Here is a 25,698-nt window from a genome sequence, read left to right as displayed (position 1 = left end):
ATTCCAATCGCTGATTATTCTTCACTTTATTTCTACTCCTGGCTCCACCCATAGGGAGAGGCTAGAAAAAGAGGCAAGAAGAAGAAATGAAGACCAGGAAATTGAGAAAAGGAGAATTAGGCAAATGGTATGTCCTTGCTCCTTCAAATGTCAGTTCAAAGCCATGTCAGTTACAGAGGTGGCAGATGGGGAGAGGTGGATCCACAGGTCGATTATTTATATGTCAAGCTTTCCAGAAAAATACTTCCGCAAAGTATGAGCAGATGTTTCATTGCTCAATGGAAAGATTGTGAGTTTCTAACTTCTACTCCTAGCTCCTAGAAGGAACATTTAAGGGATTGGTATGTCCTTAAAGATGGTGGATCTCAATCAATTTCTGAGTCAGGAGCAAGGAAAAGAAAAAAGAGGAGAAAGATTGGAATGAGCCCGGAGTTTCATTTTATGTCATGAATGGTAGGAGAGAGAAAAAAAACAATCAAGTGACAAATTACATCAGCAGAAGCAGAAGAGTCACTGGTCGAGCGAGAAGCCCGGCCCTGAGGAAGAAATTCCAGCAGAATTGGGGAAGAAGCCCAGACAAGAGGAAAGTCCTCCAGTCCAAGGGGAATGGTTTGGCAAATTAAAGCAATGACACATAAAAAAAGTCCCCACTTCCCATTCAGCAGCTAAGGAAGCAGTTGTTTTGGTCATTGGCGGTTGTTTATTGGCGACGATGTTAAGGTGGGAAGTCCAGTCAGCTGACCCTAGTTATGCAGCTTGGAAGACTTCCAAACGAAAAGTGCAGACTGCGAACTTGAACCTCACTTAAGAGAACTGCCCATACTGATTCGAGGAAAACCCAGACATTTGTGACACAGCGACAGCACTACTGGAAACACTGCAGAGTAGGACAGCGTTCCACCCGCATTATACAGCAGCGTCCGCTTGGGGACAGCACCATGGATGTGGTTCAGATTCACAAAGCACCCTGCAACCAAAGCTAATTTACACCAAAACTACAATTTTAAAAGGACCCCCTGGTGTGACCAGCTTGAAATGACCAGCTACCAGCTGTTTCAAAACACAGCTCGAGCTGGTCAAACCATGTTGAGTACGGAGCTGGTCTGAACTGGTCAACCAGCTACCAGCTGTTTCAAAACCTAGCTTGAGCGGTTTTGTTCAGCAGGGTACAAATGCGTTACAGCAATCCCAAATTGACATATTTATATATAAGAAAATGCCGTGCTGACAAATACAAAAAGGCTGACTGCGTTTCTATTCAATTGTCACAAAGGGTAGCAATGCCTTCAAAAGGTATCCTGTGCAGCAGTGATAACTATAGATAACTGACGATCGACGATGACTGGGACTGTAAACAGGTACATCTGCAGCGGGAAACGACGTGAGCAGCGTAACCTGGACTTACCACAGAAGCAATCAGCATGTCTAAGGCGATGAAGACCATCGTAGATTTTTAAGCCCAGATGAGTGAGTCTGGATGGTTTGATACCCAGTTGCAAAGGTCCCTATAGCACTATAGCTCTCAAGCTTTCAAAGAGATGGAGGCAGTGGGGACGGTTCTGCAGAAAGAGCCTTTAGACATGGACGGTCTTCTCCCCTCTCTGCCGGTTTGAAGCGGCAGTCTCCAGAACCGCAGAGTGCGTCCCTTACCGATGAGGCAGAGCAGCAGGGTGAGGCTGGCCAGCCTGCGCGCATTGCCAACTGATGTCATGGCAACAGGGGGATCCTGCCCTTTGTAAGGGGAGGAAAGAGGAGGCGGGGCCAGGAAGCCAGGGGGCGGGGCCAGAGGAACAGCTTGCACAGCTGACATCCCGGTTTTGCAGCCTTTGTCACCTTTGAGCCTCCGCTATCTCATCCTACCCTGCGTTTCCCCGCTCGGACAACCCCCATCCCCACCCACCCACCAAAATAACCCTTTCCATTTCTTCTAAATGCCTTTACTTTATTTCCCCATTTATCATTTATCCGCCAGAATTTTCTTAATTCTCAATTCCACTGAAGAGAAACTGACATACCTGGATAGACACATGCAAGCGAGCACGCACGCACGCTGTCTGTGATCACGGTAACCCAGGGTGACATCTTGTCAAACAACCAGACAGTAGCCTCATAGTAATCAAATTTTAATCATCATTTTGTTCCCTGTGCAATGTGGTGGTACTGTACAGGTACAGAGGGGTACCGTTAAGCTGCTATGCAAATGAATTGAATTGAAATGACTGTCACCTTCCCTCAGGCTGACCATGCTGTTATTCCTTAAAATACAAGGGTCCTGTGTCAGAAGGCCAGCACACTGATGTTGGGGAAACAGTCTGTGGCTAAACTTAGTGCAAGCCCTACTGTAAACACACACACACACACACACACACACACACACACACACACACCCACACTCACACAACAAAAAACAGAATATGCATACCTAAAAACACATACCGTGAGCACCATAATTCATTTGACAGTGAGACACTTTTTGTTATTTTGGTTGTGTACTCTAACACTTGACAATGAGGGTGAAGTGCTGATTAGGGGTATTTAATTAATTAGGGGTATTTAATTAGGGAATTTTCACCCATATCGTATGAACTGAAACAACAGCACCTTTTGTACATGGTCCCCCCAATTTAAGGTAAATGGTAAATGGTTGGCATTTATATAGCACCTTTATCCAAAGCTTCTCATTCACCCATTCATACACACACTCACACACCAACAGGATTGGCTGCCATGCAAGGCACTGATGAGGGCAGATGACTCCTCTCACCCCTGTCTCCTCTTCAACATGTAAAATGCATGTTCAATTGGATTCAGATCCGGTGATTGACTCGGCCAGTCGAAGTCAAGGATATTCCACTTTTTGGCTGTCAAAAACCCCTTCATGTGTCATTGACTGGCATGATGATGTGCCGTCAAATAAGTTTGGAGATATTTGGCATTATCTGAGCACATAAAATATATCCGTAGACTTCAGAATTCCTTGTTCTACTTCTGTCTGCAAGCACATCATCAATGAAGACAAGTGAGCCCATTCCACTGGCAGCCATACAGGCCCAATCTGAATCCAACTGAACATGCATTTTACATGCTGAAGAGGAGACTGTGTGCATTAAACAAGCAAATACACAGACAAAAAAAACACATATTCACACATACACACAAAATTCACACACACACAGGCGGGCGACCTTACACTTGCTACCCTTGGCACCCCATCCAGCTGATAGGTTTCTATGCTGGGGGACACATTAACCCAGTGGTACAGATCTGTCACGGAGCCCACCATGCGAACACCCTCTTAATTGCCACCACTCGTCACGGTCCTGGTGGAAGAACAAAGGGGGCCATTCAGAAAGCGGAGCGCCGAGCTCCTGATAAATTGGCCGTCAAATGGCGCGGCCTGGGCAGCCCGTTATCGCCGCTGATTAGCCTACATTCTCCACCATGACCCAGAATTCCAAGCGAACGTCATGCCGAGAGCAGTGTCCGCCGATGGAGTGAACTCACAACGTTTAGAGGAAACAGAAAGTGAAGGCTTTGCAGACCATTACCCATCAGCATTTCCTGGGAAGCAAAACCATTTTTAGAATCCGGCCACCAGCCAAAAACGCTGGATTCACATATTCAAATACACTACGCTGCAACAGGATTCTTCGCAATCGAAACCAAAGTACACGGTTTCATTATGTTACAAATAACCGCATTTAGCTATGGTTTGGGAAAGAAGATGTTAACCAATTTTTAACAGGTTTAAAAGTATCTTGAGAAATTTCTTGGAAAAAAAAAAACTATCTGCAGGAATTACATTACATTACATTAATGGCATTTGGCAGGTCACTCTTATCCAGAACCGCTGTTGATTAGACTAAGCAAGAGACAATCTATCTATCTTGCTAATATGTAAGGGGGTAACGTATTTTCAGTATTAATTTGATATAGGTCAGTAACTTCATGTTATATAACTTCATGTTAGGAACTGCGATTCAGAATTTTCCACCGCTAGAACCAGAGATAAGTAAAGCATCAACTCAGTGCCTTTGTCCTGATAAACCCTATCAGCTGCACCTGAACAGACGAGACTTCGTACCTGGAACCGTATGACAGGGGACGTCTGTGGTGGGACCCCAACTTCATCCATAGGGTTGTCTGGGACAAACTGGAGCAGATTCCAGCACGATGGGCGTGCAAAACGCACCATGTCACCCTCCCGCAAAAGTATTACCCCCAAAAAAATAGTCTGGATGGTGCACGGCCCCTGTCTGTCAGCCTCCGGGGTGAAACAGAGCGCTCGCTCTGGGGTAAGAGTGTGTTTGAGCTCAGCATGGGCCCGTGGGCAGGTGTGTTCTCAGCTTCTACCACCCCCCTCATTCTGAATCCCCTCCCCTCACATACCAAACAAACACACACACACACACACACCAGTACTGGCATACAATATTATGGAAACACTGCGTTTACTGCAGATTTTGTTGATTACTGCAATGTTTAGCAAAAATGTATCTGCCAAAATAAATGTAATATGCAATAAATATTATATCAACATGAACTGAAAATGAAGAAACTATTTGTGATAAACAAAAAAAATGATCATCATTACACCTTCCTATATGTTCATTCCTACATAATTGAGCAGTCTAATGCCTGTAATATTGTTGGAAATGCTGTAATCATCTTGAACATGCATTTCTTCATCCAGTATTTATATCTATACAATATCTATACAATATCCATGCAAAGAAAACCTTTCCTGCCTAGCTAATTTATTCAAATTACGAATAGTCACGCATTACCACTTGTGGTCAAGGTGTCCACTGTTTTGCATTTTACAGACAAGAATGAGTCAAAAGAAAGGGCACAAATAAAAGTTTTAACAGTAGATTACTATTCTTCTTCTTTAAGCACAGTGTCCATATTATTTACGTTAGTAAACATCAAGTTCACTTTCATGAATAAAATGCTTCATTTTAATGCCTACCTGCTGAAAACAAACAAGCAAAAAAAACAATACAAATGGGCTAACCAGTTGCCTACCTATACGGTACTCAACATCAGAGGAGCCCATCACTCCAGCTAGCAGTAAAAGTGCCATTTTGAATTTTTGGGCTTATTGGCTAAGATCAAAGAAAAGGAAAAGCTTGGCACTAATACGACGAGCAATCTCTGATGAGTACTAGCAACTGAACGAGCCTCCCGCTTCAAAACAACCATGGATGATCATTTACCAGTTTTAAGTAATACATAATGTCTTCCATTAAAACTGCTTTCAGGGGGAGATTCCGTATCATTTGATGATACTGTTATTAACTGGATACAGCAGATAATACAGTGTAGACCTACAACTGCACAACGTGTAACTGAAAAACATTGTCCCTTGTGGATGATACCTTAAAGGCCTAGAGACAGACTAGACCAGGGGTCGGCAACCCTGGTCCTGGAGAGCCACAGGGTGTGCTGGCTTTCGTTGTTACTCTGAACTTAATTGATCAATTAATGCAATCGATTACACAGTTAACTCGCCTCACCTGGTTTCCTGGGTCTGAATTGGTTTCTGGTATTAAGGCAAAAATAAAAACCAGCACACCCTGCGGCTCTCCAGGACCAGGGTTGCCGACCCCTGGACTAGACAGAGAACCACAGCATATCAGTATATATGCATATTTCCGCAAATTATTTTTGAATATATTCAAATACATACACATTTTATGAGGTTAAAAATGTCATGCCAATATTGCACACACACACACACACACACACACACACGCACACGCACACGCACACGCACACGCACACGCACACGCACACACACACACAGGAACCAGCCAGTAGTACAGTGATACACCCCTCACTCATCTCACCCAACATAAAGCACATATAGCCTGAAGGAACAGCGGTCCTGCACTGACACACAGTGACAGACAGTTACCAATCACCAAACACAAAGATTAAAGATATACCAAACAAAAACACAGGCTCACATAAACACACCTCACTTCCACTGGATCAAGCCGGTTGGATAATTTCCCTATCAGGCCAGGGAGCCCTTGCACTCATATGTATCCATAGGCCAAACAAGTGTGAAAATGAGAGCATTTATTCAGCTCAGAATCCACCATTTTTTGCTGTAATGACTTATGACTTACAGAAGCAAAGACGCTACAGTGCATCAAACTTGCCTGTTGTTCTCAAATTCAAAAGCTTTATAAGAAAAAGTCTCAGTGTTCCCAAATTAACCAGCTCAACAAATACCAAGGGAGATGGTAAAAAAGAACATTTCAGGGCAGCCTGTTCCCTCCACATAACTCCCTGAACAAACAAAGCTGTGGGGAATTTTTTACCTCTCCCCCAATCTGTGTTTGTGAGCACGATTTCAAACAGAAGCTAACTGGATTTATAGATAGTAAACATGCACCAGGTCATTAATCACCTCTGAACGGCAAGGCCTTCACCGTAGGCAAACCGCTCTGTGAGCGAGGGCAGAGTCAGGTAGACAGAAGAGATATAAATGATAAAGGCCATTTACTCTTCTCCCTCTCAACCCATGGATTGTAACTGCAATGATGGAGGGATGAGGGAGGAGAGGGAAGGACTAGGAGGCCACTTGGATTCAACAGGGCAACTCAACACCCGCCAACGAATAGTGGAACACTCCCAGACAAGGGTGAGCAACGCTGCCAAAAGCACACATAATGGTGTAGAGTACATCTCCCAAAGTTTCTTGCTATTCGTCCAGTCCACCTTTCCCTTGGTCCCATCATCCCTGGCCTGCATTAGTGGAAAGGTTTGAGGCCAGTGTATGCTATGAAACATAGTCTGACAAATCTTTTGCGAAATGGCCAAAGTAAATATATTTTGCTTGATTTCATTTTAATGTAGACACAAATTGAATTGTTGATGAGTACGTGAAGGAAATGATGGCACTTTGATGCTGCTTAGAGACACAGATACAGGTTGCAGAAAACGAAACAATAAAGGCCTGAAAGTCAGAGATGAAGGTCATACCTCATTAATGCCTCACTGTACCCACCTCTGCTACATTCAAATGCAGAAAACCCGCGTCTGCATAAACAATGAGAAAGACACGCCTGATACTGTATCCGAAATGAACCTCTTAACCTCCTACCCCCCCAACCCCACCCCAACCTGCTCCCAGGGAAACTAAGAAGGCCAAACCCCCTTCTCCTGCCTGAAATGACTTCAGTTCCAGAGAACAGAGGCTATATAATTACATATGTCTTCCTGTAAAAGGATGGGGTTAAAATGTTGGCCTTGGCATAAAATGTATAATGATAAATCAGAATGGAATGGGCTGCCTTACATTGCTGAAACAGGAAATGGACCACAGACAAAGTAAGCACCCCTCAGAGAGTAACATTGTGAGACCTTATTTTTGGTTCCAAATGACATTTTTGACTAAAATTTGTGTGTGTCATAAATATGTTGTTGATACAGAAATTTGATAGGATTTTGATATTGTGCATTTTACTTTCAGGGCATCTGTCCTTCTGATCTATGAAGAACTGCCCTGCATTTCGGTTTTAGTTTTAGGATGCAAACGCCTTGAAGCTCAATATGGCAAAACTCTAATTATAATTCTGTTTAAAAAGGTGCCAGTGGGAAATGATTTTTATGATTCAACAAGATAATTGAATGACATAATCATCTTGTAGAGTTAAAATTATGAAAAGAACAGACCAATCAACAAGATGAGTCTCAGAGCAGCAGTGAGATGAGTCTCAGAGCAGCAGTGAGATGAGTCAACTGAGTCTCTCCAACTAAATCCTGAACGAAGTGCACCATTTATACACGTGACAGGTCAACTGGCATGTGTGTTTATTCAAGTACAATTTTTACATTTGACATTTTAGCCTGAAGAAAAACTTGAAGCAATAGTCCAAATTTACTGACTATTACTATTCCAGGGATATACAGGTCTGTCCCGATTTTCATTCAGACAGAAATGGCTACTTTAGAATAAAAGCATCTGCCAAAGAGCTGTAATGTTTAATGTCGCATAATCTAACAGTGTCACAGAATGTAGCTAAGTCTCCTTTCTTTGCTCCAAGACTGGTTAACACGACACAACACCGTGTGCGAGTGAATTTAATGGAATACAAAAGGGTGTAAAAGCATAATTTGCAGAGTTGCCAATCTTGTAGTTGTCTATTACCACAGTCAGGGTGATAAAATTGTACAGAAAAGAAATAAGGAAATCCGGACTTGTGTTGGCAGAAGGGCGGGGGGGGGGGGGGGGGGCATTGACTAAGATTTTTTAAAAAGGGAACAGCACATTGGTTACAGTTAAAAGCCAACAGCCCCTGGCCAATGCTTGAATTATGAATATCATTAAAAACAACTGCAGTTACCCAAAAAGTATGATACAAGTATAATACATCCGTTCATATTTATTAAAGGAATATGCCTGATTCTAGAGTCATGTATGAAAAACTGTCTCCTCCTTAACTCTGGTAAAACAGAAATATTGGTTGTTGGCCTAAAGTCCATCAGAAACAAAATGTCTGACATGACACTACACCTTGATGGCGTCTCTGTGGCTTGGTGTCACTTTTGATCCAGAGCTGTCTTTTGAAATACACAAAACAAAAACACTTCTAGGATTGCTTTCTTTCACTTGAGGAATATAATAGTTAGGAAAATGTTGTCAGTACATGAAACCGAAAAGTTAGTCCACGTTTTGTTACATCCATATTGAATTATTGGCCTCTTGTCAGGATGTGCAAATGCCTCCTTAAAGCCCCTACAGCTCATACCCCAGTAATGTGCTCAAAGGCCTGGATTTCTTTGTAAATCTTGTGTTGTAAAAAGCGCTAGACAAATAAAACTGAATTGAATGGAAAGCTAGACCCACAGAAGGCTGGAATTGCCTGAATGACCTGGGAGTGAAATCGGTTTAGCATTTCAGCAGATAAACTCAGTAACCGGGCACAGTGCTGGCTGTGTGGCACAGGCCTGCACAGGGACAGGAGTGGTACCTTGTCTCCCTGCTCATCCGCGCTGTCCTGGTCTGAGGGGGCGCCGGGGGGGGACTGCGTGCGATACGGAGGGGGGGTCCGGGCTTTGGCCCCCAGCTCCGGGCCCTCGGGGGCGCGTTGGCAGGCCTGCAGCAGGTGGAGGTCGTTCAGTGAGCAGAAGCGGATCAGGACCTCGGGCTGGGGGTCCCCGGGCATGTCGGGGTCACTGGGCACGTACCATGTCCGGTGGCGGAAGTGGGGCATCGTGTCGCCGCGGCGACGACCAGAGCTCGTGCTCCTGATCTGGACTGTGGTCAGCGGGCAAGGCTAGCCTTATTTCGTAATGTCCTGAGAAGGAACAAACCGGTCAGAAAAAGGTGGCGGGAATTTGCGTCAGTGCACTGAGGCGGTGCCTATTAGTCGTGAAGTTCCAGTCCATGAAAGAAACTCCCAATTGTGAGATCAGGTAAGACAGTTAGGTAGGTGCGGTTTGAGTTGTGACCACTGAAAAAAATAAGCTGCCCGCATGGAAAAATACCGTCAGAAAAGAGTGAGGTTGTGTGATAAAAGGGATCCCTTCTGTGGCAGAAATGCAGTACTGAAAACAAGCCCCAGAGGGCGCCGTTATCATTGGAAAACCCAGGAGCAGGAAACGAACAGAGTCTGAAAGTGTGAGATTTTCTCCAGGACAGTGTAGCAGGGAAGCCTTTCTCCGGCTGGGAACGGCAAATCCAAATCACGTCCGACAGCCACTCGGTTTGTTGGCTCATTAAGGGAACGGACTTCTTCAATATTTCCGAAATGCAGCAAAACGATTCAAAAGACTTCAGTTCTATTTGATGACAAATCTCCCCTGATCTGCACGACAGGTCACATTCACCGCCAGCTCACACGTTAAGTTTCCAAACTGCCAGTCAGCAAAAAATCCCACCTTTATACTAATAACTCACAAGGCAAATCCTAAAAAGTCAACAAAAAAGAAACAATCCATTTTGTTCCTCTTAAAGAAAATGCTGTTGAGTGCATCTCTTGGAAACACTCGTGTGAGAAAAGCACAGCAGTTCCAGTTGCGTGAGTCCTCCTGCTCTTCTTGGCGGTGGTGTTCCTGAAACAGCACAGCGACAGTTGATGGCGGGCAGGCTCCTCGGTTCCCGGTTGTGCCGCGGTCCAGGCAAGTCCCCGAAACGTCACCGCTCCGCGCCCCGCCCCAGAGAGCCATCCATCCCTGCTTCACCTGCAGAACGCTCTGTCCCTCTCTCTCAGACACTCCTCTACCTGGTGACTTGCACGTGGCCCTTTGAACCAATGATGCTGAGCTCAGCCACCCCTCCACACAATGTCCTTCCCATAATGCATCATCACTGTCCCTTATCTTTCCCTGCCTCGTTATACCCTGTACCTAGCAGACACTTACATAAGCCCATCCAGCACACGTGCAGGGTCATCCTGAGGCACCTTGGAGGTCCGAAAGGCGGCATACCCGACCCCGTTTGTCCCGGCCCTCATTACTCTGAATGTCTTTAAATGGATTTATAAAACATGTTCATAAAACATGTTCATAAAACAAATGAAGCTGTGAAAGCTGCTTTGGAAAGGGCAGCCTGTAGCATAGCGGCTAAGGTACATGACTGGGACCTGGATGGGTTCAATAAGATTTCACAGTTGTTGGGCCTTTGAGCCATTAACCCCACATTGGTCCCCAGGCACTGCACAGTGGCTGTCCACTCCCCTTGAGTAACTAGGATGGGTCGAATGCAGAGGACAAATCACCACACAGTTCGATAAAGTATATCTTCTTCTTTTGGAGGCATCTTCGGTTTGGAGATCTAGGGTAGGAAACCATGGACTCGGTGAGTCGGCTCAGTTAGCGAGCGGCTAATGACAGCGATTGGAGCCAGGAAAACAAGTGGGGCTTACGGTAATCTCGCTCCTTAAGGGTTTACAGCGGGGAAGATCTCACGCTCACCGCACGCACATAACAAGCGCGTCTTGTGACAGTTTATGAACACTGTAAAAGCGGGAACGATGAGACGGGGCCGGAGATAAGTCAGCGTTTGTTATGTAACCCGCTGATGCCGTTTTGTCAAAAGCTGATTTCAGAGTGTGATTTTCACACGTTGTAAAACCAGAGAGGACTTCTGTGTGGAGAGGGTGATGAGATAGTTGTGGTGCAAACAGGTGCTGTTTCACCCTGTAAGGGACGTGCAAGGGTAAGATGTATGAACACACATAAAACATGCGCACACACTAATGGAGGGCGGCACGGATGGTGCAGTGGGTAGCACTGCCGCCTCACAGCAAGGAGGTTCGAATCCCCGTCGGCCGGGGCCTCTCTGTGTGGAGTTTGCATGTTCTCCCCGTGTCTGCGTGGGTTTCCTCCGGGTACTCCGGTTTCCTCTCACAGTCCAAAGACATGCAGGTTAGGCTGATTGGAGAGTCTAAATTGCCCGTAGGTATGAGTGTGTGAGTGAATGGTGTGTGTGCCCTGCGATGGACTGCCGACCTGTCCAGGGTGTATTCCTGCCTTTCACCCAATGTATGCTGGCATAGGCTCCAGCCCCCCTGCGACCCTGTACAGGATAAGCGGGTTAAGATAATGGATGGATGGACGCACTAGTGGCACACAGGCATCGGACCTTGATGCAGGCATCAGTTCAGTGCGGTCGCACACTGAGGCGTCCAGGTCCTGCCAATGCAGAGTATTGTCGGCACACGAGGCTTGAAGAAGGCGTGTCGATCTCTTTCTGGCTGCCAGGGGACAGGGTCATAGTGTTCTTTCCTCAACTAGCATGGCCAATTTAAATAAACCATCAAATATGCAAAGGGTACAATTGGCAAACAAATTGGGCGAAAATGGGAAAAAAAAATCACAATTGAAAAAAATGTGTACGCACGCACGTATGGTGGCATACAAGAAACACAAGTATGCACACATATATACACGCACACAAAACCAGGGGTCTGAAACCTTTAAGAACCCAGATTTTAATTTTCAGTGGTGCAAACTTTCAACAGTGTCCCCACATAAAATAACAAACACTAATGACCAAGACCAAAGACATGATTTATTACTATATTGCCACGCTGCGCACATGCATACACTCGACACAAGGCCGCGCCTGCGACTTCAGCTGCCTGAGAGAAATTCACCCTGCGTCAGGGCTAGAAGCCCCTCTCTGACAGCGAGCGAGTTCCAGTTTCTACCAGGAACAAAATGTGAGCGCTGTTTGTCTCCGCTGACAGCCTCAGGACAGGGTGTGCGAAGGGGAGGGTGAAATGGCTCAATCGCTCCTTTGTTACCTGTCCTGACGTGAACGCACCAGCGCCGGCCCTTTTGGGCTCTGTGCCGGGGCGAGGGCAAAAACACGGTCTCTCTCTGTAGGGCAGATCCCACCAGAGACCTACGAATTCATTCGGTGAACCGTCTCAGTAGGAGTGCTGATCGGGCACGATTTTAGCCCTTTAGCCCACATGAAGGTAATGATATTGACAGGAGAAACCAGATTCCAGATCAGCACTCCTATTCTGACAGACTTTACAGGTATGGACCCCGTTCAGGTTAGCCTTGTTGAAACTTTGAGTGATTTCACAGAATATGACTTTTTCCTTGAAGTTATTAGTGAAGTGCACAACCTTCCACTCATATATCCTCTGAAATCACTTGCAGGGGCTTCAGAAAGTAACCTTGCCTCAATGTTTCGTTTGAAATAATTTCTAGGCCGGTAAGTAATGCGTCCTGGTAAAAGGAAGGGAGACACAGCATTGCGGCTGAGTGGCACACAAGCTAGCAGGCAGCGTAAGCAAATCACAGTGCAGGGCAAAGTTCATCGCGACGTTGAACTAGAGGCCACCGAGGCGTGTCCTGACTGCTGTGATCCGGCCTGGAGTTCACAGATATGCTGGAGACTGATGACACATCATCACCAGTGTGACGTTAACTTTCCCCCCGTGCACTAGTTCTGGCCCGATGACATCACCTCTTCTCACAGTCCCACCCCTAAACGGAAGGGAAGGCTGGGTGGATGACATAATGTTGAAGTTATGAACCGGGCACAAACAGTGTTCTGTGGATAGATGCGCCAGAGGTCATCAGCATCAACTATGAAGTCCTGCGGAAGTGCGTTTGTTCCCATTTTCTTTTTCTAGTTCATTACATGATCACATCCACATGAGCACCTAACTTATTGGCTTGAGTGGTGTTCCAATCCTAGGGTTCTGCGTTATTGTACACCACTGTTTAGCAGTAATTGCAGAGATAATCGGTGCAGGAGAGCTTTGAAACCCAGAAATGGCTGTGGGTGGATATGATGACCTAACGATGACACGAGGTCATAGTGATGTCGTGACAGCGCACCGATGATGTCAGAAGTCGTGTGAGCAGCACTCACCATCAGGTCCACGCTCTCCCTGCGCCCCAGCGAGCCGTGCTCCACCCTCTCGGTGCCGGGGGTCAGGAGGATGTACGGGTTGTGGCCCCCGCCGGGCTTCATGTTGGGCAGGCTGAGGGACCGCGGGTCCTTCACGCCCTGCTCCACCTTCAGCTCGTCCCCCGCCCGCGCTGAGGAACGCAAGAGGAGCCGCCCATTAGCCGCCAAGGCTAGCGGTTTCCAACGTTCATAAATATTTTTTTTTTTACTTTCATCTTTTTAAAGCACTGAAAACAAAATGTGTGGATGTTGTGTAGATGTCGGCAAAAGACAAGGCCGGATGGGTTGAAAGGTCCGAGGTGGATGTCATTCTACAAATGCGCTAAATTTGTTGAATCTGTCTAATACCCCATTAATACAGAGCCCCAGAAGAGAGATTCACCACACTTTATCCTTAAGCGCAGATTATTACCAGTCATCTTCAGTCATCCACCGCAAATGTATCACCAATTCAACCAAGTTTGAAATATCAACAAAATTCAGTTCAACATTTCAGAACCTATTCAGTCTCTATTTCACCAGAGACTAAACTTGAAAACACACATAACAGTTCCCATATGTTAAACATAATATCCAAAACAGGAAACGTATAGTCTTCAGGAGATCCGGGTGAAATTAATTTAGACGAGCAAGTTTTCAAATGAGTCTAATGAGAAAAACACAAAGAGTAGGTTTCTTCAAGCCAAGACTGGGAGATACTGATCTATGCAATTACATGTAACTATTACGGTCAGTAGATAACACATCTGGCAATCGGACTCCAAGACCGCAACCTTCCCAATACAAATTCCTCTCTGGTGATTTTACCTGGCCTCCACCCCATCTCAGCATGTTTGACTTCTCGCCAACTCCCGGCCTGCCCAACCGAACTTGGACTCAGGGCGGAAGGCGCTAGAATTCTGAGTCACGGCTAACAAAGGGCCGCAAGGAGTGGCTTCCCATCTGGAGCCCGAGACCGACCTTACCTTTCACTTTCAGGTAATGCCCCCCGAAGCGGTAGGCTTCAAAGTTCAATGAGAGCGGCGTGTTGGACTGGTCCAGGAACAGGTCGATGCGGGAAAGCTCAATCCCCTTACGCTCGAACACAGGTCCCAGCACCTCCCTGGAAAGAAAAGCAAATCTCAGTGCACCTCCCAGCTGCTGGGACCAAATAAAAGTTAGTAACCAAGATATTCACCTCCCACTTTCATGGGGTATACTTGCATAACACTGCATTCGCCTCCATCACAAAAACTCCTCATCACTGCAGTGCTTTTAGCGATTCATAAACTTTTTCATAAGCATTTTCCCAAATGTATTAATAATCTCTGTCCTACTCCTTACAACTGCTTTAGTTTCCAATAGCACTTTCACAATCACTCTCTCACTCACCCACCCACCCACACACAAACACACAGATTGACCAACACATAAAACACACCACAGTGAATCATTTGAAAATGCAGACACCCAGTTCACATTCAGCTTTCATACAAGTGAACTCACTGCTGTCTGAAGAACAACAGAAATGCAATATGCAGATATAGAAGCTGACTGAATTTGAGACACAACCATTTCAGTTTCAATCCCTGTGTGGCACTAACCGCAATGTCTTCTTCTTCGCGGCAGGGACGATCTCAGTATCGATGTCCACGTTGAGGTCGAACTTTAGGCTGAAGCACTCCTTGCTAGGATCCTGCAGGGGGTGACAAAATCAAGGCCAGTTTCAGAAGTGGCTTCATTACCACACTTATTTATCTGATTAGCAGATTCTCTTCCCCAGAATGACATACAGGACTTACAATTTTTACATAAAATCCACTCATACAGCTGGACAAATACAGAGTTTAAGTTTACAATGGGTTCAGGAGTACAATGGCAGAGTCCCACTGGGACTGGAACCAGCAACCACTGATGTACAGATCAAGGGCCTCGACCTCTGCAGGACATTGCTTTAGGACAGGGGCAATTCCATGATAGCAGACATTACAACTGCCAGATATTTGTGTGATACAGCTATATAATAAAGATTGATATAAGCGTCTATAACCATCTGGAGCAAATAACCCTGTCACTCTCTTATGTAGCTCTATTGGACTTCACCATGCAGATATACTGCATCTGTAATGTACCATCAGAGCTGACAGCTCTTCAGAATCTCTGGCAGGTTCACCATCATTGGAAACTTCCAGAATTCCTGTTTGCATGTTATATGTAACACGGTTTTCATATAACATATCAGTTTTTGACATTTCAAAGTGATCTAAAAGTATAAAAGAGTTCCTTCAGGACAATCTTCTGCAAATCTGCATTGGAGTAAGTTTCAGTTTGATAATATGGAATCAGTCAATGTTAGTCGTGGAAATGCGAAACGCTTCGCAGGTTGGCCAGTTCACAGTTGATCACTGAACCAAACTGCGCTTATGAAGAATACATGTAATTGCATCTGAAAGACAAATGTTGACTAAACACAGGTCTCTCTTTCTGCAATGGAGGGCTCTCCATCCCCCCCCCCCCCTGCTGGCAATAGAAGGTACTCACATCGGTGTGGCGGCGTCTTGGTTTCTTCTTCACCATTTTTAAGCCTCCTGTTTTCCGCTCCCTGGGGAATAGCAGCACGTCAGAAACACACCAACACTGATCGGTTCAGTCAAAGCAACTCAACATTCCCAGTGCATTACAGTAAAGTCAATACACAAAACAGAAATAATATCCATCACAACAGTATCAGAAACACATGCATTACTTTCCATAAATGGCCAGAACAGTGATTTTAATTGCATCACGATTATATTGGAACTTCTTATCTGATAACTGAGACATTAAGCCAGCGGGTCACGTAATATTCCTGAAACGTGCTACTTGTTGAACGCCATGTGAAGGACAGAGCCAGCTGCATTTTAAAATGTCAGTGTGCTGAATGCGGAGGGACACGGCGTGCTCAGATAAGAGCGCTCCTGCGGGCAGAAGCGGGGCCTGTCCGTGCGGACCCGGCCCTGCCGTTTGTTTGCACAGGGCCCCAGAGGGAGAAGCTCAAACAGATGAAAGGCTGACTGACCCCCGCTCGCTGCCGCCCTCATCCTCTTCCTCCAGGTCCGAGGGGGGGCTGGTGCGGGGGGGACAGGAGCGCGTGGACACGTTCCGGGCCAGGATGGAACCTGAGGGAGGGGAGACAAACGCAGTCACGCTTCCTGCCTACGGCGGCGGCGAGCGGGCGCCCCGACGCGCTTCCTGTTAACGGCGGCCCCCGAACGGGCTCCTCTAAACACCACCAGGCGCGCCGTGAACAACCGAACGGTTCGAAGCGGGCGGGACGCACAAACGCTTAGACGAATGAGGAGTGCGGCCGTTTAGCGCAGCTGTTCTGCGGTTGTGTTCGTTGCGTAACGGAAGGAAAAGCACTCTTTGTACTGCGAGGTAAGAGAGCGGTGTGTTCGAGTTTGTGTAGGCGATCGATTTTCTGTGGGACGACCCGGCTTTCACCTACGGTCTCTGGAAGAGGACAGCCAGTTTCCCACGCGTCATGGGGAATTAAGCAATTGTAAAGGAATATTAATATCAAAGCCTTTAGTAGAACTTAGCAGGGGGACTGAAATTGAATCCTTCCTGTCTCAGAATTCATAAGAGGTCATGGGTTGACTATGACCACGAAAGCATTACCTCCGATGTTCTAATATGGAATAAAACCCCAGCAATTGCACAGGGTGTCTCTCAAGGACAGGGCTTATGGGGATCGTGAAACCTCGCTCACATGCCCACACTACATGAAACCTGGTGGAGCAGTGGAAGTGGTCCCAGGTCACCTTGCGGCTGCAGGTGGAAGCGGGGGTGGCGGTCGTAGTGCATGCTGTCCGTCTCGTCCGGGTGGCAGCGGGAGTCACATGACTCGCACAGGCTGAGTGGCGTCTGGCCGTTCAGCTCCTGGCAGTGCGGGTGGTGGCAGACCTGCAGGGGGTGACAGGGAGCAGGGTCAGTCCCACGTTCTGCTGCAAACACACACGCGCCTGCACACGCCTTGCCGGCAGTTTGCGGTGACCCTCCCGGCCGGCTGTTTACCCCAACGCAATGGTCCCGGAGAGCCGCAGGGCACAGAAAGCGGTCTATCACACAGAACTCACCTCACCTGGTGTCTGAAACAGTTGCTACTATTAAGGCGAACAAAACCCAGCATACCCTGCGGCTCTCCAGGACCAGGAATGAAGATCACTGCTCTAACACAATGGGCATAGGAACTGGGGTCCCCCTTTGGAAACGACCTGACCGCTGCCTCAGCCCGGACACCTCCCCCTGAGGGGCAGGAGAGCCTCTTACAGGGGCAGATGGCAGTAGGGTGGGGATTAGACCTCCCTCAGCGGGGTGACATGCAGACAGTCTGTCACAGTACCCCCCGCCCCCATGGCCCTGCCCTCTCTGCCCCCACCTCTCCCTGGCCGACCCCCCACCCAGGCAGGAAGTGTAGGATGTATGTTGGGGGACAATGGGGGCCCTGTTAATGCACTTCCTGTCATTGTCCCTGTGCGCTCCTGCACTGTGGGGTGGCCTAGGCCTTTCCGCACGCACGCACGCACGCACGCACACACACAGACACACACACGCGCACACACACACACACACACACACACACAGACGCACACGCACGCACACACGCACACGCACACACGCACACACGCACACACGCACATACACATACACACAGACGCACACAGACAAGCACGCACTTACACACATACATACACAGACACACATGCACGCACGCACGCACACACACACACACACACACACACACACAGTCCCCACATACAAATTCAAACACATCTCACTAATGTTCTCAAAATGCACATACCCCAATGTCCTCACAAACATGAAACATCTTCGTCCAAACAAAACACACATCCTGCATACACACTCCTTACTGCTCGATACACACAGATGTGTACGCACATTTACTCCTCTACTCTGTATACCCACACACACGTGTTCACACACAGTTACTCGTAACAGGCTAGCCCATAGTTATTTCCATATCAAATAACCTTCACAAAAACAACAACTGCTGGCCAGTGCAAAGCCTTCAGCGAGGACACCAACGTACAGAACACTGCCTTTAGAAGGCCCCTCCTTCTGAGCGCTGGCAATCATCTGCTTCAGCCACTCAAAGTTCTTTCATTGAGCTGCAACAACCTCCAAGAGCTACTCCAACACGCTCAATGCAACACTCTACTGACTCCAACACACTCAATGCAACACTCTACTGACTCCAACACGCTCAATGCAACACTCTACTGACTCCAACACACTCAATGCAACACTCTACTGACTCCAACATGCTCAATGCAACACTCTACCAACTCCAACACACTAAACTGCAACACCCTACCAACTCCAACACGCTCAAATGCAACCGATGACACATTCCAACACGGTCAAACCCAACAGACACCACACACTCAAACCCAACAGACTTCAGGCATTGCAACACACTCAACTCCAACAGACCCCAACACACTCAAATCCAACAGACTTCATGTACTCGAACGCACACAAATCCAACAGCTTCACTCACGCAGAGATCAGAAGCCTGACCTGACGGCTGGCTGGACGCACGCTGCTCTCGTCCTGCACTACATGAGCGGGAGCGTCCATAACGCAGAGAGGAACGAGGACGCTCCTTCTCCCCGGCAAACGTCTAATACCTTTCCTCCCCCCCGAGAAACAGCAAGGGGACTAATTAATCCACGGGTTCCCCGCGTCTAGCCAGGTTAAGCACTGACTTTGAGAAGGGGGGCCGGAGGGCGAGCCCAGGACGGAGCTGAGAAAACAGATTTCGGAACTACAAAGCCACCTAATCGTGCGCCTTAATGACCCTTTTGCCCCGTCGAACCCATCTGACAAGGGCAAGAAGATTAAAGACCTGGCAGCCTCCTCCTCTTTCTGCGTCGCTCCAGTCCGTGAAGGAAAACGTGAATGGCTAAAAGTCACCAATGCTTTGCACGAGGGCAGTTTTAAACAGACAAAATAATAGTTTGCTTTAATAGGCCTTGCGTCCCTTGCGGTCTCCAGAAAATGAAGTGCGCTTAGATGTTTTCGAGAAAGAAAGCGGTCGGATTTTGGATGAGGAATTAAGCATCGTGGAAAGGCCTGCTGCCCGTGTTTTATCCGGCGGTTAACATATTTCGGTCTTTTACAGTAAAGGTTGTTTTAATTCTTCCTCACGCACTAATGCAGTTTTGTGGGCTCACTGTTTTAATCAGGATCCCAGAAAAGACTTGCCATTTTGCTGAAATAATAGAAAAAAAAACAAGCATCAAGCAACAACGCCATAAAAAAATAAAATGTGATTGTGTTAAAGGCTGACAGCTGTGTTCTCCAGTTGAACTAACCCCAGTGTGGTTTTTCACCCCCCAAAACGATGTAAATTGGTATTCAGGAGACAGGGAGACTGGTTCGGGTGTCGGCGGGCTGGATCAGGGGTGAAACCAGAACAAACGAAGGTACGGATCGTTTCAGTAGCTGAAACAAATCCAAATGGACTTTCATCCCCTGCTAGACCACGGTCGAATCGCCAAGCCGAGCAGCCATGACAGATGAGCTGATCTGACACACAACACCTTCCTTCCCAGCTGTAAAACTCAACAAAGATATAGGCCTGAATAAGCTGCAAGAGTTACGATAGTCAATATACAAACGAGCAGTCTAATCCGAACAAGCAGTCTAGTATTTTAATGACTGTTAAAGTCAGATCAATCCGACCACAGATTCGGTCCTAAATTTTCTCGAAATTGTTTTGTAAGCGCTTATTGGCTGTGTTCTGGTTCTCGTTTAACACACGACCGCACGCTGCCTGAAAGCGCAGACCACTGAAACGTCACTGTGTGCTTTGATCGAGCGTGTTTTTAATGAAGACCGAAATAAAAAACAAGTCAATTTCGTTAGTTTGAGCCCTTTTTTCCGCCATTTACAACATTTTCACAAGTAGCATTCCCGGTCTTGTCTCTCCATTGGTATAATTTACCATTAATTATTCATTTACATCTGGTAATAATAATAATTATGACCTTTTTTCTAGAGACATTCTTGTATGGGATGCAAAATGCTTTACACTGCGAAACAATAATCGTACAAGTATGATGACATTTTGCAACCGCTGACTGTACGAAGCTGTTTTCATTTGTTGGTGAACAGTCATCTTGGTGTCTTGCTTTTTTATGGTTACCCAGAAGTGACCCTTTACATTGCTTCAATGCTTTAACGCTTCTATTCATAGTTTTTAATAAATACAAAATATAAATGAAATGAAGGCAGTTTAATAATGAGCTGAACACGGGCTTCCCAGTACTGACATGCCAGAGTAAATTGGGCTCAGAGAAGCCAGCAGTGGGGTAGTTGGTGTGAATTCAGTGAGGGATGGGGGGTGTGCGTTTAGGACCGGGGAGGGGGGATTAGCGTGTAGCTCGGACCAGGAGCCGTGACCAGAGATGGAGGCGCACGTCGCAACTGCGTTCCAGAACAGCTGTGAAAACACAAAGGCTTCGCTGCACTTATCACTTCTGCTGCCACACGACACCTGCTTCCACAGCCATTTATACACACAGATACACACGCAGATACACACACGCTGATACACACACTCACACACACAGATACATGACACCTGCTTCCACAGCCATTTATACACACAGATACACACGCAGATACACACACGCTGATACACACACTCACACACACAGAAACATGACACCTGCTTCCACAGCCATTTATACACACAGATACACACGCAGATACACACACGCTGATACACACACTCACACACACAGATACATGACACCTGCTTCCACAGCCATTTATACACACAGATACACACGCAGATACACACACGCTGATACACACACTCACACACACAGATACATGACACCTGCTTCCACAGCCATTTATACACACAGATACACACGCAAATACACACACGCTGATACACACACTCACACACACAGATACATGACACCTGCTTCTACGGCCATTTATACACACAGATACATACACGCTGATATACACTCACACATAGATATGCACACACAGGTACACACGCTGATAAATGCACTCACACAAACAGATACACACACAACACCTACTTCAGCCATTTATATGCACAGATACACACACTGATGCATGCACTCACACATACAGATATGCACACACAGACACACACACGCTGATAAACGCAGTCATACACACATACAGATACGCACACACAGATACACAGATGCTGATGCATGCACACACACACATACAGATACACACACGACACCTGCTTTTACAGCCATTTATACACAGATACACACGGTGATGTATGCACTTACACACACAGATACAAACACGCTGATAGATGCACTCCCACACACAGATACACACACACTGATACACACACACAATATACACAAATACATACACATACACATGCAAGCACAGACACAGACACCCAGATAAACAGATACACACACAAACCCTCATTGAGACACCCTGACAAAACACACCATCCACAGATACACACAAGCAGACTCAAACACAAACATATAAATGCGTGCATGCACAAATATACACACAAATACACAGGCACACACAAACAAACAAACACGAAATGCTGAGCCTTCTGTTTACACTTAAGCATTGCAAAACACATTTTAGTTGTAAAGCAACAACCCTTTTTAGGAATAACGTCTCAAGAACTAAACATTCTCAGCATGTGTATTTACAAAATTATGGTTTGTTTACGCAGGAGAGAAATTGCGTGACCTTTTATGCAAGCCTAACAACCCATCAACCATTGGAATCATAATTGGCTAAAATGCTTGTTAGCCACCACTATAATAGCCTGCCACTGACTGGAAGTGCACTCGGGAGAATTTAGGTTGTCCGTGTCGAGATGTGAGTGCCTTAGTGAGGTTTCAACTGAAACAGCAGATCAGATCAGTCATACCGGCATGAAGACCAAGGCTCTGCCAGTTAAGAGTAAGCTATTTGGAGGCAAAAATCTGGAGATCATAAAAATATTTGAACCTTTCTAGGAGCATCGTTACGCCCATTGTAACAAAATGGAAAAATACGGCACAACCCAGACACTACCAAGGCCAGGCCTTCCTACCAAACTGAGCAACCAGACGTGAAGGTCAGAACAGTCAGGGAAATAACCACCCAGGCCAGCTACAGCAGTGACAGTTAGAGAGCTCATTGGCTGAAATGGGAGAAACGGTCCCGAGATCAACAATCTTGTCGGGATTTCACAGGATCACAGTGTTTCACAGACTGGCCCAGCTAAAGCCCAGACTTCCAAGCCGCAACGCTTGAACACAGAGTAGAGTAAAAGCAGTGAATGCGTTTGTCCCAGTGAGGCTCCCGTAGGCGGGGAAGGCCTGCACAGACAGTGCGGAGACGTGTCCAGCTCTGCGGACGAGCAGCAGCACACCTCAAAGAGCTGGAGCTCAAAGCGGCGGGCACGCACCCAGCCAGACTCAGCCTCTGAGCCTTATCCTTCTTACAGGCCAGCGCGGAGCCCGGCTGTCTGTGGAGACGGCTCAAACGCAGTTAATCTCCGCAGCCGGTCCTGCTGGAGCCCACCTCTTACACAACCCCACACCGAGCGGGCGTGCGGTAGCCCGCACCTGTGTGTGCTCATGCGTGCGTTTGCGTAGGTGTGCGTGTACGTGTGCGTGTGCGTGTCCAGCAGTGGTGTGTATGTGTGTTTTCGAACCCTAATGTTTTTATCGAGCTACTCCTGTGTGAACTGAATGTTTACGGATATGCGGTGCATCTGAGCGAGTGTGTTTGCAACACACTGCCCCACAAACACTCCAGCTCCGCTACTCTGTTGACACTGGCGCATCAGAGAGAGCAAAAGCAAGAGAGAGGAGGAGGAGGAGAGAGAGAGAGAGAGAGAGAGAGAGAGAGAGAGGGAGGGACAGAGAAAGGGACAGAGAGAAAGAGAGAGAGAGGGACAGAGAGAGAGAGAGGGACAGAGAGAGAGAGAGAGAGAATGAGAGATACTGACTATGAAACCAAGACCATGTTGCTCTTTCATGCCCTAGCAGGGTCACGCTACTTTCCTGTGCCAATTACAGACACTCAGAGAGGTACAACTGTTCCACACCTAGCGAACTATCCCCAATCCTCTACTCAAAGCTCAGCCGCGAAACCGCCACCCATCACAAAAATCCCGTCTGGACCAGAGAGGCAACATCTCCCGCCTGACCTCGGAGGCTGCCAGGCCTCTTCCAGGTACTTCCAAATTGAATCCAGGCATTTTCTCCTTCTGGATGAAACAAGTGCATGCCAGGCAATCCTGAACGGAACCTGTGACCTTTCAAAGCAAGACGGTGAAGAAAAGGAATGACTAACCCTGGGTTTAATTACTGAGTTTAGTCATTCGTTTCGCTAAGTTCCCGCTCGAAAATCATTCCAAGCAGCTGGTCATGTTTCATGTTTATTTCTGTATCTAGAAAAAAAATCTAGTTAACCCTTAAAGTTGTGCCTTTACAATATAGTGATCGCAACAGATTAAGAGTGACAAAGAATTAAAGAGATTAATTCAATACAGTCATGTTGAGTGTTAACAACCAAATTACTAAAACTATATATATGCAAAGCAGGTAATTACAGTATAAACACATTTCCCAGATGGTGTAACACATTTTGCATGACATTACCAGGAAGTGGTATCAAAATATTTGACTGACAAAACGAAGAACTGAAGATGTTAGGATACAACATTGACAGGTGATAGATTAAAGCTGTTTATTTGTTTGATTCAATGAGAACCATATAACACAAGCAACAGAGACACCAAGCAGAATAAAAGTGGCTGCCATCAGTCCAGAGATACAGTAATTCAGAATCCCCGAAAACTGAACCCACACCCTGAGCCAGCTCGATACGGAAGGGCAAGGTTTCCCAAGGTTACATGCAATTTAGGGAGATTTCCTTACCTTTGTAACCCTAGGCTTGTTTTTGTAGGGATTCTGGCCAGGGTATGGCAAGCAGTGTATTGTGAGGAATGTTTTGTAAAATGAGCTGCATAAATATGTTTTGATTTGATTTGAAACTGGCAGGCCGCTCAACAGAAACTGAAGGTAGCCGGCCCTGTGAAAGTTAGCGAGAAACACAGAGTGGGACTTGGTGGGTCTGATAGTAGCAACAGTAGCACTGTCACATGGCTCTGACACCAGCTGTGACTCATCAATTTGAGAACTTGTCCGTAGGGTATCGGCAGCGTGTGACTGTAATCTGTCCCTCCCTGATACTGCTCTACTCCCACACGCACACACACACACACACACCCCCATGTGCACACACATGCAAAAACACAGACACACAATCTCTGTCTCCCTCCCTCGTTCTCTAAACAGTGTCCAAGGCTTGTCTGGCAATCATGGGCTGTAAGCTAATGATTTAGAGATATTAAACAATGGCGCTGCCACACCAGATGTTTCAAAACATCACCCTCCCTCCTCCCCTCTGCTACTCCTAATTCAAACCTTACTCTTGCAACTCTGTTATTTAACAGACAGCGCACTCCAACAACTTATGAATGAGCTAAAACAACACCCTTGCAAAGGCTATCACGACCAGTGGCCATGTTACACATATAAATAAACCAACAAACAAGGGAGAGGGCTAAATCGCTCGGTTCGAGCGGTAAGTTTTGAGAGATGAAGAGGCAGCCAGAAAAAACAAAACCATAACAGGCTCTGCCATCCTGCTCTCCAGGCACATTGGGGAATCCAAAGGGCAGCACTAAACACCTGCAGAGAACAGGGCAGCCAGGGGAGTTTTCTTCGATATTATAAACAGTTTAGCTTTCAAGACAATTTACATTAAAATTCTTTTGCAGGCGCTCGTATCCAGAGAAAGTTACAATAAAAGAGAACGTAAGTATATGCACCAGAGAAGCAGTGCCAGGCCTGGCTAATCCCATTCCCTGACCAAAGAGTGCGAATGCAACATTAATCAAGCGCTAATGCAAGTTAACTTATGTAAACCTAGAACCGTTACACAAATCAGATTCATACAGCTAACACCCTGTAGCTTAATCGTGGCTGGATGAAAATTAATGTGATATTGAATGGCTACAGCCAAGAGGGTTTCATGAAAAGGATGCCACTGTAATGTTTAAACAAAGACATGAACAAAAAATATATTTCTGGGAAGTTTATGAAAGGACATTAGGGACAACCCAACATGTGTGTTTTAGTTTCTCTGCAGCTCGTCTGATACCACAGCCTGTCCTAAAGCAGATAAGAGTCATGAGCTGCAGCAAACCTCCGGTGTCATCAGGAGCC

The 25,698-nt window shown here is 46.5% G+C and overlaps 1 protein-coding gene across 5 annotated transcripts in view; it reads right to left on the bottom strand.

Moving 5' to 3' along the window:
* The window catches only part of plekhg5b (pleckstrin homology domain containing, family G (with RhoGef domain) member 5b), a 70,720-nt gene that overhangs the window by 12,393 nt on the left and 32,629 nt on the right, over nt 1-25,698 (bottom strand). For all 5 annotated transcript variants that reach the window (XM_061258414.1, XM_061258411.1, XM_061258412.1 and 2 more), the window contains 6 exons: nt 17,176-17,317; nt 16,431-16,530; nt 15,914-15,974; nt 14,977-15,068; nt 14,359-14,495; nt 13,355-13,524 (listed from right to left, as the gene is read on the bottom strand). In XM_061258414.1, coding sequence (XP_061114398.1) covers nt 13,355-13,524; nt 14,359-14,495; nt 14,977-15,068; nt 15,914-15,974; nt 16,431-16,530; nt 17,176-17,317 — 702 coding nt within the window. The remainder of the gene's footprint in view (nt 1-13,354; nt 13,525-14,358; nt 14,496-14,976; nt 15,069-15,913; nt 15,975-16,430; nt 16,531-17,175; nt 17,318-25,698) is intronic.

Source organism: Conger conger, chromosome 10 (genome assembly GCF_963514075.1).
Source record: "Conger conger chromosome 10, fConCon1.1, whole genome shotgun sequence".
Taxonomy (NCBI): domain Eukaryota; kingdom Metazoa; phylum Chordata; class Actinopteri; order Anguilliformes; family Congridae; genus Conger; species Conger conger.
This window is presented reverse-complemented; position numbering and strand designations above follow the sequence as displayed.